Raw genomic sequence first — 14,995 nt, 5'->3', positions numbered from 1 at the left:
CTAGGCAATGGATCAATGGATTGCCAGTCTGATGTCTCTACTCTTGATTATTGTATCGAGATTGGACATTGCTCTCCTCCCAAGAAGGAAGCGTCTTCTGATTTCCTGGCCTCAGTCTGCATCTGCAGTGATCTTTGCGCCTAGAGATACAAACCCTGTCACGGCCTCCACATTTTCTTCCTCTATTTCCCAGTTGTCGATCATTCTTGTTGCCATAATCTTGGTTTTTTTGACGTTTAGCTGCAACCCGGCTTTTGCGCTTTCTTCTTTCACCTTGATTAGAAGGCTCCTCAGCTCCTCCTCGCTTTCGGCCATCAGAGTGGTGTCATCTGCATATCTGAGGTTGTTAATGTTTCTTCCAGCCATTTTCACCCCAGCTTTGCATTCCTCACGCCCCGCACATCCTCGCATGATGTGTTCTGCATACAAGTTAAAAAGGTTGGGTGAGAGGATGCAGCCTTGCCGGACGCCTTTCCCAATCTTGAACCAGTCTGTTGTTCCGTGGTCAGTTCTTACTGTTGCTACTTGGTCCTTGTACAGGTCCATTTAGTTTTCTTGGCAAGGATACTGGGGTGGTTTGCCATTGCCTTCCCCAGGGATCACGCTTGGTCTGACCTCTCTGCCACCACCGTCCCGTCTTGGGTGACCCTTCACGATTTCGCTCATGACATCATTGAGGTGCTCAAGCTCCAGCGCCACAACAAGGCGGTGATCCTTTGCTGGAGTTGCTTAGTATAGTGTATGTGTATTTTGATATGTGGTTTCCCCTTAAGTCTATGTTGCTTGAGGTTGTGGGGGGGACTACAGGCCATGTGACCAGATCCAGTGCCTGGAGAAAAGATTGCTCCAGGCACTGCCAGGCCATCAAATGCTAATCAAGGTGGTCAGTTGAAACGTTCACACCTAGCTCCAGCAGACAAGAGTCCTTTGTCCCACCCTGGTCATTCCACAGATATATAAACCCTTTTTCCTAGTTCCAACAGACCTCACTACCTCTGAGGATGCTTGCCATAGATCCGTGATGGCGAACCTATGACACGCGTGTCAGTACTGACACACGTAGCCATTTCTACTGACACGCGCCCGCCGGATATTATTTCTTTATTTATTTTATGCCATTTTAAAAAATAAATAGGAAAGAAATTATTATTTTGCAATGTTACCTAAATATTAAGGAGTTTCATATTTAAATGGAATGATAAATACTATTACTTTGCTATATTATTCAAATATTAAAATGCATTAAATTAAATGTCAAATTTAAAAATATTTAATTATTAATATTTAGGTAACATTGCAAAATAATATTTCAGAATGCCTTAAATGAAATGGTAAATTGAATTTTAATTTGACATTTAATTTAATGCATTTTAAATATTTTTAATATATGCCTATATATATATATATATATATATATATATCTGCCTGTCTTAAATGAAATGGTAAATTAAATATCAAAATATTATTTTGCAGTGTTACTTATTGCATTGCAATGCATAATTATTGCATTATTGTTATTATTAGAAATACATTAAATAGCATATTAAGTGCTAGAAATACATTTAAATTAAATTAAAAATAAATAATATTTTGTTGGGTTTTTAAAATTATTTTTTTATTAAACACTCCAAAAAGGATATTATTTACATAAAGAGAGGTAGAACAACATGATAAGAGAGAAAGTGGGAATTACAATTATATATTTTTTGTTATTTAAACTAAATATTGAGAAATTATGGTTTTTTTCTTGAAGTGACACACCACCTGAATTATGCTCAGTTTTTTGGCGAATTTTGACACACCAAGCTCAAAAGGTTGCCCATCACTGCCATAGATGCAGGCGAAACGTCAGGAGAAATGCCTCTAGAATATGGCCATATAGCCCGAAAAAAACCACAACAACCCAGTTTTTAAATTTTGTTTTCATCTTTTCACAGCAAGAGCAAATTTGAAGACGTTCTGGGTTTGTTTAAGTGTTACAGCAAACTTTGTGAAATCTTGAAAGAGAAAGCTGGAAAGAATAAGCTCGCCGTTGCAAACAAAATTCCTCAGAGCTTCCTTTCTATGGGCTTTGTGTGCAACTTGCTCTCAAGTCTCTTCAGGTAAAGCACTCTCGTGGGGGGAGATCTTCATTTACTGTATTTCTGCTTTCTGTATTCCTATTTGTGAGGTCACTATCATGATTTGGTTTCGTCCTGCACTTTTAGGGACAGTTCCCTGATCCACGAGGAGAGCCTGGCCATTTTGCGTTCCAGCAATGAATTCATGCACTATGCGGTCAGTGTAGCATTACAGAAAGTGCAGCAGTTGGAGGACAAGGGGCAAACAGATGGACCCGATGGGCAGAACCAAGAGAAGAATTTCCAAAACCTCTGCAAAATCACTCGGTAAGTCACAGGCCTTCGCTTATCATAGAATCAGAGAATCAAAGAGTTGGAAGAGATCTCTTGGGCCATCCAGTCCAACCCCATTCTGCCAAGAAGCAGGAATATTGCATTCAAATCACCCCTGACAGATGGTCATCCAGCCTCTGTTTAAAAGCTTCCAAAGAAGGAGCTTCCACCACACTCCGGGGCAGAGAGTTCCACTGCTGAACAGCTCTCACAGTCAGGAAGTTCTTCCTCATTTTCAGATGGAATCTCCTCTCTTGTAGTTTGAAGCCATTGTTCTGCGTCCTAGTCTCCAGGGCAGCAGAAAGGAAGCTTGCTCCCTCCTCCTCCCTGTGGCTTCCTCTCACATATTTATACATGGTTATCATGTCTCCTCTCAGCCTTCTCTTCTTCAGGCTAAATATGCCCAGCTCCATAAGCCGCTCCTCATAGGGCTTGTTCTCCAGACCTTTGATCATTTGAGTTGCCCTCCTCTGGACATTCCAGCTTGTCAACATCTCCCTTCAATTGTAGTGCCCAGAATTGGACACAACATTCCAGGTGTGGTCTAAACAAAGCGGAATTGATCATGGGGAGCATGACTTCCCTGGATCTAGACACTAGGCTCCTCTTGATGCAGGCCAAAATCCCATTGGCTTTTTTGCCGCTGCATCACATTCCTGGCTCATGTTTAACTTGTTATCCACAAGGACTCCAAGATCTTTTTCACACGTCCTGCTCTTGAGCCAGGCCTCATTGTCCCCCATTCTGTCTCTTTGCATTTCATTTTTCCTGCCAAAGTGGAATATCTTGCATTTATCCCATTTTGTTAGTTTTGGCCCATCTCTCTAGTCTGTCAAGATCCCTTTGAATCCTGCTCCTGTCCTCTGGAGTCTTGGCTCTCCCTCCCAATTTGGTGTCGTCTCCAAACTTGATGATCCTGCCTTCTAGCCCTTCATCTAAGTCATTAATAAAGATGCTGAACAGGACCGGGCCCAGGATGAAGCCCTGCTTGTGGCACTCCGCTCATCACTTCTTTCCAGGATGAAGAGGAGGAAGCCTTGGGGAGAATCACCCTCTGGATTTGTCCATTTAACCAATTCCAGATCCACCTCACTGTAGTTTTGCCTAGCCCACATTGGACTAGTTTCCTTGCCAGAAGGTCATGGGGGACCTTGTTGAAGGCATTACTGGTAACTAGTGGCATCAAATCTGCAAGAGTTTGAAATTGAGTTGGCACTGCATTGGGTTTTATAGCTCTCTGAGACTATGGGAACAACATATATCTGTAGTAAAATAAGGTAAAGGTTTCCCCTGACATTAAGTCTAGTTGTGTCTGACTCGGGGTTGGTGCTCATCTCAATTTCTAAGCTGAAGAGCCAGTGTTGTCCATAGACCCCTCCAAGGTCATATGGCCAGCATGGCTGCATGGAGCGCAGTTATCTTCCCGCAGAAACAGTACCTATTGATCTCACATTTTCCATGTTTTCGAACTGCTAGGTTGGCAGAAGCTGGGCCTAACAGCAGGAGCTCCCTGGATTCAAATTGCCAACCTTTCAGTCAGTAAATTCAGCAGCTCAGCAATTTAACCCGCTGTACCACCAGGAAGTTCTTTCCGTAGTAAACAATAAAGTTAAAAGATGTAATTTTTACTTTTTAATATAGATAAAGTTCTCAAAGCATTGCACAATAGTGAAATCAACTTTGTAGGCAGCAGAGTATGCTGTTGTCATAATCAAGAGTCCCATACATTTTCAGAAAAGATACTTTCTGAATATTCTTATCTTCTGATTTGAGAAACCTCCTGGAGCAAGATAAGTCCTGTTCCACATCTTTATTAATGACTTGGATGAAGGGTTAGAAGGCACGATCATCAAGTTTCCAGACGGGACCAAATTGGGAGGGAGAGCCAATACTCGAGAAGACAGGAGCAGGATTCAAAACGATCTTGACAGATTAGAGAGATGAAGGGCCAAAACTTACAAAATGAAGTTCGACAGGGACAAACAAAAGATACTCCAAAATGAAATGCAAAGATACAGAATGGGGAACGCCTGGCTCGAGAGCAGTGCATGCACTTTACTAGAGATTTGCACTTTACTAGAGATTTAAGATTGTCTGCATACCGCACCTATCTCCAAAAACCTTTCCATTTCACCTGGTCACGTCCAGCATTTTTAAAACTTTTAATCATTTTTAATCATTACATTTGGCCCGGCCTTAGTTATTGTCTAATGTCTATTGCTATTGTTTTAATGTTATTGTTTTGCTTTATGATTTTATGTATTGTTGTATTTGTTATGCTGTTGCTTTACTGATGTATTGGGCCTCGGCCTTTTGTAAGCCGCACCGAGTCCTTTGGGAGATGTTAGTGGGGTATAAATAAAGGATTATTATTATTATTATTATTATTATTATTATTATTATTATTTGAAAAAGATCTTGGAGTCCTGGTGGACAACAAGTGAAACATGAACCAACAATGTCATGCAATAGCAAAAAAACGGCCAATGGGATTTTGGCCTGCATCAAGAGGAGCATAGTGTCTAGATCTAGGGAAGTCATGCTCCCCCCTGTTCTGCCTTGGTTAGACCACACCTGGAATATTGTGTCCAATTCTCGGCATTGCAGTTTAAGGGAGATGTTGACAAGCTGGAATGTGTCCAGAGGAGGGCGACTCAAAGGATCAAGGCTCTGGAGAACAAGCCCTATGAGGAGCGGCTTAAGGAGCTGGGCATGTTTAGCCTGAAGAAGAGAAGGCTGAGAGGAGACATGATGGCCATGTATAAATACGTGAGAGGAAGTCATAAGGAGGAGAGAGCAAGCTTGTGTTTTGCTTCCCTGTTGACTAGGACACGAAACAATGGCTTCAAACTACAAGAAAGGAGATTCCATCTGAACATTAGGAAGAACTTTCTGACTGCAAGAGCGGTTCAGCAGTGGAACTCTCTGCCCCGGAGTGTGGTGGAGGTTCCTTCTTTGGAGGCTTTTAAACAGAGGCTGGATGGCCATCTGCCGGGGGTGCTTTGAATGCGATTTTCCTTCTTCTTGGTGGGGGGTTGGACTGGATGGCCCACGAGGTCCCTTCTAACTCTATGATTCTATGATGAGTGGGCCTTTGCAGAATCCAGTATGCCAGCATGGTCAGTGGTAACATAAAGTAGTCCAAAAAAAATCTGAAATGCTAGAGTTTCACATCTAATCTAAGCAGGCGTCCTACATTTAGTTGTGACTATCTTTTCTCAATGGCAACATTAGCAAAAGGAGATCTTGGGTAGCAGGTGAAGAGAATGCTTTTCTTGACCTCAACGCATTCCACCAGACATATTTGCTGGCCTTCAGCTAGTGAAAGGATCACTGGGTTGCTTGACCAGACTGTAGAGTAGGGGTAGAGTATGACTGGGGACTGCAAAGAAGGCACATCTGCATAATTTGTGTAAGTACAGTCCCACTTCTCAGGCTTATATGTTAATCCACTAGGTACTTGTTGCATTGTTCCTTCTACCCCCTAATAAAGATGAGTTGGCCTGTGTAGCGAAATTGCTACTTTATGTTAAATTTTTGGTGTATAGCTCTATGTTTACATATGGCAGATAGGGAAGAATAGGCACAGACAGGGTAGCAACAGCAGAGATAGGATTCATTTGCATATGGAAGCCGATTGGTCATATACAAATTAGCGTAGGCCCAGGATTTGAAAAGGTTGCTAGGCCAAAATGACAGTTGGGAAGAGCAGAGCCAAACATTCCAGAGCCAAGGTTTAAAAATAGGCAGTTAGAGAGACAAAAGAGTTAGTTAGGAATTGCTGTTTGTGAAGAGAGTTAGGGATTCCTGTTTGTGACAGACAATTAGGAAATTCTGTGAGAGAAAAGAGTTAGGAACTCCTGCTAGGAATAAGCAGTTATGAAGATATGTTAAAGACTTCTGATATATAGAAGCAGTTAGTTAAATAGAGCTCAAGTTTTAGGAACATAAAGAAAGCCAGTGGTGCTTTAGTCAGAATAGAATTTCAGTCAAGAGTGTGTAAAGCAAGTAACATGTTTGTGAATGTGAAATATTGAAAGTCTATTTCAGAAAAGTAAACCAAGTATATTATACTGACTGTAAGCCTCAAGATTGCAAGAAGACACAAATGTAACCACAAGCGTTGGAGCCAGAAGTTAACTGTGTTACTTTGTTATACAGAAGTGTGTTTCAGTGCCTGTACAAAGGTTAAACAGAACACAGAAAGTCCCAGCTAATATAAAAGAAGAAACTGAATCAGTATAAGAGCAAAGAGGTTTTTCTTAAATAAAGAAATAGTCTCCCTCCCTCGCTACAGCCTGTATAGTATAAGGTGCAGTGAGTAATTTGAAGACCACATTTTTCTTGGCTGGCCACAATTTTTTTTAAGTGGTGGGCAATCTGGATGGATGAATCCAGATTGCTAATGATTGAGAATTGCTGTCTCTAGAACCTGCTCTGCCTTTCCCACAGAGTCCTGCTTTGGAGATACACCTCCATCCCAACCGCAGCTGAAGAATCAAGGAAGAAAGAGAAGGGAAAGAGCATCTCGCTGCTGTGCTTGGAGGGCCTGCTGCGGATTTTCAACACCATGCAACAGATTTTCCCCAAAAAGATTCCACAGTTTCTACAGGCGCTGGGTAAGCATTTGTGCTACTCCTTTTTTTGTGGATTGTGCTGTAGGATGTCACAAGGAGTGTATTCTCAGAATCACATGCCCCAGTATCTGGAATCACAAAGTATAAAAGACCACCTTCTTCCATGTGAATTTGCTCATCTATTGAGATCTTTCAAAGCATTTCTCCTGATGTGTCCCTACGTACCATCTTTATGTAGTTACTAGCTGTACCCGCCATGTGTTGCTGTGGCCAACCTTCCCTCCCTCTTTCTCTTCTTCTTTTTCTCCTTCCTTCCTTCCCTTTTCTTCTTTCCTTCGTTCCTTCTCTACCTCTTTACTTCCTTCTCCCATTTTTCTTTTCCTTCTTCTTTCTCTCCCTTCTTCCTTTTCTACCTCTTTCCTTCCTTCTTTTACTTTTTGCTTCCATCCTTCTTTCTCTTTTCCTTCTTTCCTTCCCTCCCTTTCTCTCCTTTCTTCCTTCTCTACCTCTTTCCTTCCCTCCTTGGGTTTTTGCTTCCATCCTTCCTTCTCTTTCCTTCCCTCCCTTTTTTCTCTCCTTTCCCTCCTTCCTTCACTCCCTCTTTCCTTCCCTTATTTTCTTTCCTTCCCCTTCCTTCCTTCTCTACATCTTTCCTTCCTTCCCCTTTTCTTTTCTGTCTTTTTCTCTCCTTCCTTCTTTTGCTCTTTGCTTCCTTCTTTCTTTCCCTTCCTCCCTCCCTCCCTCTCTCTCTTTCTTTCTTTCTTTCTTTCTCCCATTCCTTCCCTTTTTTTCCTGTATCATCATTTAGCTTTTCATCATTTTGCTTTTTGGGGTTTTTAAGTCCTTCCCGTTGTCTTTTTTTGGGGGGGGGGGGTTATGAGTGATGATCACTCGTTGGCCTGATAAGTGTCTTGTATCTTGTGTCCAAATTTGGTGTCAATTCCTCCAGTGGTTTTTGAGTTATGTTAATCCCACGAAGGAACATTACATTTTTATTTATATAGATAAGAGGCATGGCTTGCTCTGCAGAATATTTGGCTTAGAATCACCTTCTGGGTAAATGAGTATTGAACTTGGACAAATTCCATTCATGCATGGCTCCTTCCTGGATCTGAGAATTTGATGCTGGTTACTGATGATGAAGGTCCATTCTAGACCTCAGTGAAAGAGGCATTTAATACTGTTTTATTCTGTATTTGTAGCCCTCGGGAGTGTGATGGGTTAAACCCTTGTGCTGGCAGGACTGTTGACCGAAAGGTTGCAGGTTAGAATCTGGGGAGTGGGGTGAACTCCCGTCTGTCAGCTCCAGCTTTTCATGCAAGGACATGAGAGAAGTCTCCCACAGGATAGTAAACCATCCAGGCGTCTCATGGGCAGTATCCTTGCATAAGGCCAATTCTCTTACACCAGAAGCAACTTGCAGCTTCTCAAGTCACTCCTGACATGAAAAAAAATCTATTTATGTTTTTAATTGGTGCATATATGATGTTTTGGTATTTTTAAATTAACTGTTCATGTTTGAACAGATCAAATTGTTGCCAATTAATCGCTCTATGAAGGAGAGGGCGGGATATCATACACAATACATTATAGAAACAGATGTATTGTGTATCTAAATTTTATTTATTTTATTTATTGACTTTGTTTTATATCCCGCCCTCTCCCTCATGTAATGTAATGTTTGTTTGTGGGATTAGCATAACTCAAAAACCATTGGACGAATTGACACCAAATTTGGACACAAGACACCTATGAGGCCAACAAGTGACCATCACTCATAAAAACAATGAAAAACGCAAGAGAGGAGATTCCATCTGAACATAAGGAAGAACTTCCTGACTGTGAGAGCCATTCAGCAGTGGAACTCTCTGCCCCGGAGTGTGGTGGAGGCTCCTTCTTTGGAAACTTTTAAACAGAGGCTGGATGGCCATCTGTCAGGGGTGATTTGAATGCGATGTTCCTGCTTCTTGACAGAATGGGGTTGGACTGGATGGCCCAGGAGGTCTCTTCCAACTCTTTGATTCTAGGATTCTATGAAACACAGCAGAAGAGACTTAAAAGGCCAAAAAAGCAAAAAGACTCTACAGCATATGCAGAAAACCACATATACACAAACACAGATATATACACATTTACACTAATATATACATACACATATAGAAACACACAAAACACATATACACAGACTGGGCCATGTGTGGCAGGGGACAGCTTGTGTATGTATATATGTGTGTGTGTGTGTGTGTGTATATAAATTCGGGGTAAAAAGATAATCAAGAGGAAAAACAAAAAAAGGGGGGGGGGTTATCTTGCTTATACAAGTAAAGTGGGAGAACAATAAAGTGATAGGATAGTACATCTGTTTCTTAATTGGACTCTGGGATATTCTTTCATACAACGAATTAGCCACTGTTGGTTCATTAAATTTCTCTTTTTTTCTTGCCCCCCCCCCCCCCCTTTGTGTATACTACTTTTTCATTCCCCGTTGTTAGATACTACAGATGAAGATATTGAAGAGGGAAATATTAATGCCACTGAGAAAGCAGCCTTCCAGATTCGACAGTTTCAGGTAAGTTACAGAAAGGTGCTTAGCACTCTGGCCCACCAACGGCCCCCAAGATAGAAAGTTTGCCCATGCCTGTTCTAGTTACTGCTTTCAGTTGCAAGAAACTATATAAATAAAAATAAAAACGTAATGTTCGTTTGTGGGGTTAACAGAACTCAAAAACCACTGGACGAATTGATACCAAATTTGGATACAATACACCTAAGAACCCAATGCATGTCCTTCACTCCAAAAAATTGATTTTGTCATTTGGGAGTTGTAATTGCTGGGATTTATAGTTCACCTACAAGCAAAGAGCATTCTGAACCCCACCAATGATGGAATTGAACCATACTTGGCACACAGAACTCCCATGACCAACAGAAAATACTGTTGGTGGGCAGTGTCCTTTGGTTTTGGAGTTGTAGTTCACCTACATCTAGAGATCACTATAGACTCAATGATGGATCTGGACCAAACTCCACACGGATATTCAATATGCCCAAATGTGAACAGTGGTGGAGTTTGGGGAAAATAGAATATTGACATTTGGGAGTTGTAGTTGCTGGGATGTATAGTTCACCTACAATCACAGAGCATTCTGAACTCCACCAATTATGGAATTGAACCAAACTTGGCACACAGTTCTCCCATGACCAACAGAAAATACTGTTGGTGGGCAGAGTCCTTTGGTTTTGGAGTTGTAGTTCACCTACATCCAGAGATCACTATGGACTCAAACAATGATGGATCTGGACCAAACTCTACACGAATACTCAATATGCCCAAATGTGAACACTGGTGGAGTTTTGGGAAAATAGAATCTTGACATTTGGGAGTTGTAGTTGCTGGGATTTATAGTTCACCTTCAATCACAGAGCATTCTGAACTCTACCAACGATAGAATTGGGTCAAATCTCCCACATGGAACCCCTATGTGGGCCACAGCAACGCGTGGCAGGGGATGGTTAGTATTAAAATATAATGGTATCGTACAATATAGTAATATATAATACTGATATTATACTATGCTAATAATATATTGTATGTATGTATATCTTGTAAGCCGCTTCAGTGTGGGAAGAGTGGCATATAAATGTTGTAAATAAATAAATTGGCGAATTTAAATTGGCCCACCAGAGTGGGCCACAGTAACGTGTGGCGGGTATAGCTAGTACTATTCATAAGAGGGGATTCTGTGACCCTTTCCTCAGAGTATCTCCTGCTTAAGAACCTTCTCTAGAATACTGAGCTAGGAGTTATTCTTACTGTGTTTGTTGCCTTGTAGGTCTCTCTCACTTCTGCTTTAGTTTTCCTCTGTGCTCTCTGTTTGTGCTTTCTAAACTCCCTTTTTCCCCTGCCTTATCAGAGGTCTCTGGTGAACCAGCTCAGCAATGCCGAGGAAGATTTCAGCAGCAAGGAAGCTCTTCTACTGATCAACATTCTTGCAACCCTTTCCAGACTGTTGGAGCCTTCTTCCCCCCAGGTAGATACTGTTTTTGCATATATGAAGAGCGAGGCTTGAGAGTAAGAGGAGCTTTGTAGAGATAGCGAGCGGTCTTGCGCTTTCTCGACAGGGTGCCAAAAAATATGGGAAAAATAGGTAATCAGGGGCCAGATATCACTTCCGACCTCTGTTCTATGTAACAGAGGATTTTGGGTCCTGTGAAGGGCAGACTGAAGCTCTTTGGAGTACAACTCTCTTTACTATTGTTTGGCCGCTGAGGTGTAATAGCCTTTAGTTCAATCTGTCTATTTATCTATATATATAAATGCTCTGCACATAATGAGTACCTTAAAAACAAAAGAACCAATGAACGAAATCACACCAAATTTGGCAACAAAACGTCTCACAACACAAGGAGTGACCATCACTCAAAAAATTATGATTTTGTCATTTGGGAGTTGTAGTTGCTGGAATATATAGTGCAGCTACAATCAAAGGGCATTCTGAACTCCACCAGTGATGGAATTGAACTAAACTTGGCACACAGAACTCCCATGACCAACAGAAAATACTGGAAGGGTTTGGTGGGCATTGACCTTGAGTTTTGGATTTGTAGTTCACCTCCATCCAGAGAAGATTGTGGACTCAAACAATGATGGATCTGGACCAAATTTGGCATGGATACTCAATATGCCCAAATGTGAACACAGATGGAGTTTGGGGAAAATATACTGTGACATTTAGGAGTTGTAGTTACTAGGATACCTATACGGTTCCGGTCCAGTGTATCTGTCTGAACGTATCTCCCTCTACGTCCCACCCCGGACTCTGAGATCATCTGGGGAGGCCCTGCTCTCAACCCCACCACTCTCACAAGTGAGGCTGGTGGGGACGAGGAGCAGGGCTTTCTCAGTGGTGGCTCCTCACCTGTGGAACTCACTCCCGGGGGAAATCAGAACAGCACCATCCCTCCTCGCCTTTAGGAGGAGGGTGAAGACGTGGTTGTGGGACCAGGCCTTTGGGCTCCCTGGCAATTAAACCAGACAATCAGGCGAGTAAGACTAGCAGGATTGATGAAATGGAATGTAAAACTAGATCTATGAGTTAGCGAAACGCTGACCATGTAAAAGGAGAAACTGGGTTTGTATTGGTTTTTATTGATTTTATTGATTTTATGGTAATAATGCATGTATTATTGTGAATTGTGATATGATGTAAGTTTATGTATGATTGTTTTATGATGCAGGCATCGAATGGTGCCTTTGCTTTTGTAAGGCCGCTCTGAGTCCCCTTCGGGGTGAGAAGGGCGGGGTAAAAGAACCCCAAATAAATAAATAAATAAATGGGATGTATAGTTCACTTACAATAAAAGAGCGTTCCGAACCCCACCAACGATGGAATTGGGCCAAACATCCCACACAGAACCCCCATGACCAACAGAAAATACTGTGTTTTCTGGTGGTCTTGGGTGACCCTCCTGACACCCCCCTGGTGACTCCCCCCTGGGGTCTTGACTTTCCAGTTCAGAAATGCTGCCTCAAGGCCATCCAGTCCAACTCCCTTCACCATATGACAGATGCAGTATCATAGATTTGAAAAGGACCCCTAAAGAAGGACCATGATATGTTGCATGTTCCAGAGTGGGCAAACCAGACACTCTCCACATCAACACTGACAAAGAAACAGCAAGAAATACTGTTTACTCACAAGCAGAAAGACATGACATATATTAGAAACCAACACTTTCTCATTACTTTATTTTCCAGATCACTAGACTGGGCCACAGCAACGCGTGGCAGGGGACCGCTAGTCTCATATATCGGCTGTTAGGAATTGTACGAGTTGAAGTCCAAAACACCTGGAGGGAGGGTTGAAGTTTGCTCATGCCTGTCATATACTCTTTGTTTCATTTATTGACATATAAATGCAACAAAGAAGCCCCCGGTAGCGCAGCGGGTTAAGTCACTGAGCTTCTAAACTTGCTTACCAAAAAGGTTGGCAGTTCAAATCCAGGGAGTGGGGTGAGCATCTTCTGTTAGGCCCAGCTTCTGCAACCTAGCAGTTCGAAAACTGCTATTGATCTACTCACATTTGCATGTTTTCAAACTGCTAGGTTGGCAGAAGCTGGGCCTAACGGCAGATGCTCACCCCACTCCCTGGATTTGAACTGCCAACCTTTTTGGGCAGCAAATTTAGAAGCTCAGCGACTTAACCCACTGCGCCATTGGGGGCTCCTTTGTTGCATTTAGATGTCAATAAATGAAACAAAGAGTAGGAAGTTAACAGCGCTGCATGCACTCATGTTGACCACATGACCTTGGAGGTGTCTACGGACAATGCCGGCTCTTCGGCTAAGAAATGAGGATGAGTACCGCCCTGCAGACTAGACTTAAGGTTAAGGGGAAACCTTTACCTTTACTTAATGCAAGAAACTTGCTTTCAAATGTGATCTTGGGGTGACTTTATCTAATCAGGCTGTTGTCAATCACAGAGCGTGCTACAGCTTCAGCCACAAGGCTTGAAGCAAGGAGAAGGCCGCAATGGCGGTTGTAACAAACCATTATCATAACCACCGCCTCTTTGATGAAATAGACTGCTCATAAGCCACTCTGGGAACTTTGTCAGCTGAAGGGACCAAAGCAAATGATCAAAATTAATTAGATGTCATTCTCTCCTTGTGCAGTTTGTGCAGCTGTTGTCTTGGACCGTCAAGATTTGCAAGGAGACCGGCCTGGGTAAGAGTTTTGGTTAGGCTGAAACTGAATCGCCATACATTGTGTCTTGAAAATCCCAGAGGAAGGGGAACCTAATGAAATGTTAGCATTGAGGTTCACAAAAAGAGTTGACCTACAAAACCCTATATGGTTCCGGCCCAGTGTACCTGTCTGAACGTATCTCCTTCTACGTCCCACCTCGGAGTTTAAGATCCTCTGGGGAGGCCCTGCTCTCGGCCCCGCCTCTAACACAAGTGAGATTGGCGGGGATGAGGAGCAGGGCCTTCTCAGTGGTGGCTCCTCACCTATAGAATTCACTCCCCGGGGAGATTAGATCAGCGACATCCCTCCTTTCCTTTAGAAGGAAATTAAAAACATGGATTTGGGACCAGGCGTTTGGGCAATCTGGCAGATAAATAAATAAAGGACTACGATGACGGATAGGAATAGACAATGTGGAACGAAGTATGGACTCTGAGCTGGAGAACGCTGTGCATGAGATTGGTTTATTGATTGTGTTATATATTGATGTTTTAATTGTTAGAACTGTTTAACTGTTGTTTTTTTACATTTATTGTATTATTGTGTAGGCATTGAATTGCGCCTTTTTGTAAGCCGCCCTGAGTCCCCCCTCGGGGGTTGAGAAGGGCGGGGTAGAAGTATACGAAATAAATAAATAAATAAATAAATACTCGAGTATAAGCCAACCCGAATATAAGCCGAAGCACCTAATTTTACCACAAAAAACTGGGAAATCGTATTGACTTGAGTATAAGCCAAGGGTGGGAAATTTCTACTGGTCAATTTCAAAATAAAAATAGATACCAACAAAATTACCTAAAACTGTAATTTAAGAAAATAGTGTCCAACTCTGATTAAATCATTATTCTAACCTTCAATGTAAATGTTCTTACGTATCCTTCCAATAATAATAAAGAGAGTAAAATAATAAATGTAATAATAATGTAAAATAATGGAAATGTAATAATAACAATAATAGAGTAAAATAATGTATGTAATAATAACAATAATAATAAAGTAAAATCATAAATGTAATAACAATAATAAATAGAGAAACACTGGAAAACGTTTTAACTTGGAGACGCAAATGATTTATGTCTTATAGATCTTGTTATGGTTTTATATTGCATGTTAATGTTTTTAAATGTTTTTATGGTGTCTTGTTATGGTTTTATATTATATGTTAATGTTTTTAAATGGTTTAAATGTTTTTATGGTGGTGTTGGGCATTGAATTGTTGCCTCTGTAAACTGTCTTGAGTCGCCTGTGGGCTGAGAAGGGAGGTATACAAATACAGT

The 14,995-nt window shown here is 41.7% G+C and overlaps 1 protein-coding gene across 2 annotated transcripts in view; it reads left to right on the top strand.

Annotated features, from left to right (window-relative positions):
* The window catches only part of FANCI (FA complementation group I), an 81,397-nt gene that overhangs the window by 46,313 nt on the left and 20,089 nt on the right, over positions 1-14,995 (top strand). For both annotated transcript variants that reach the window (XM_067471449.1, XM_067471450.1), the window contains exons 23-28: positions 1,938-2,102; positions 2,208-2,387; positions 6,846-7,012; positions 9,463-9,539; positions 10,885-11,001; positions 13,646-13,697. In XM_067471449.1, coding sequence (XP_067327550.1) covers positions 1,938-2,102; positions 2,208-2,387; positions 6,846-7,012; positions 9,463-9,539; positions 10,885-11,001; positions 13,646-13,697 — 758 coding nt within the window. The remainder of the gene's footprint in view (positions 1-1,937; positions 2,103-2,207; positions 2,388-6,845; positions 7,013-9,462; positions 9,540-10,884; positions 11,002-13,645; positions 13,698-14,995) is intronic.

Source organism: Anolis sagrei, chromosome 9 (genome assembly GCF_037176765.1).
Source record: "Anolis sagrei isolate rAnoSag1 chromosome 9, rAnoSag1.mat, whole genome shotgun sequence".
In the NCBI taxonomy this organism is placed as follows: Eukaryota; Metazoa; Chordata; class Lepidosauria; order Squamata; family Dactyloidae; genus Anolis; species Anolis sagrei.
The sequence above is the reverse complement of the archived record's forward strand: the minus strand, read 5'-3'. Positions and strand labels throughout refer to the sequence as shown.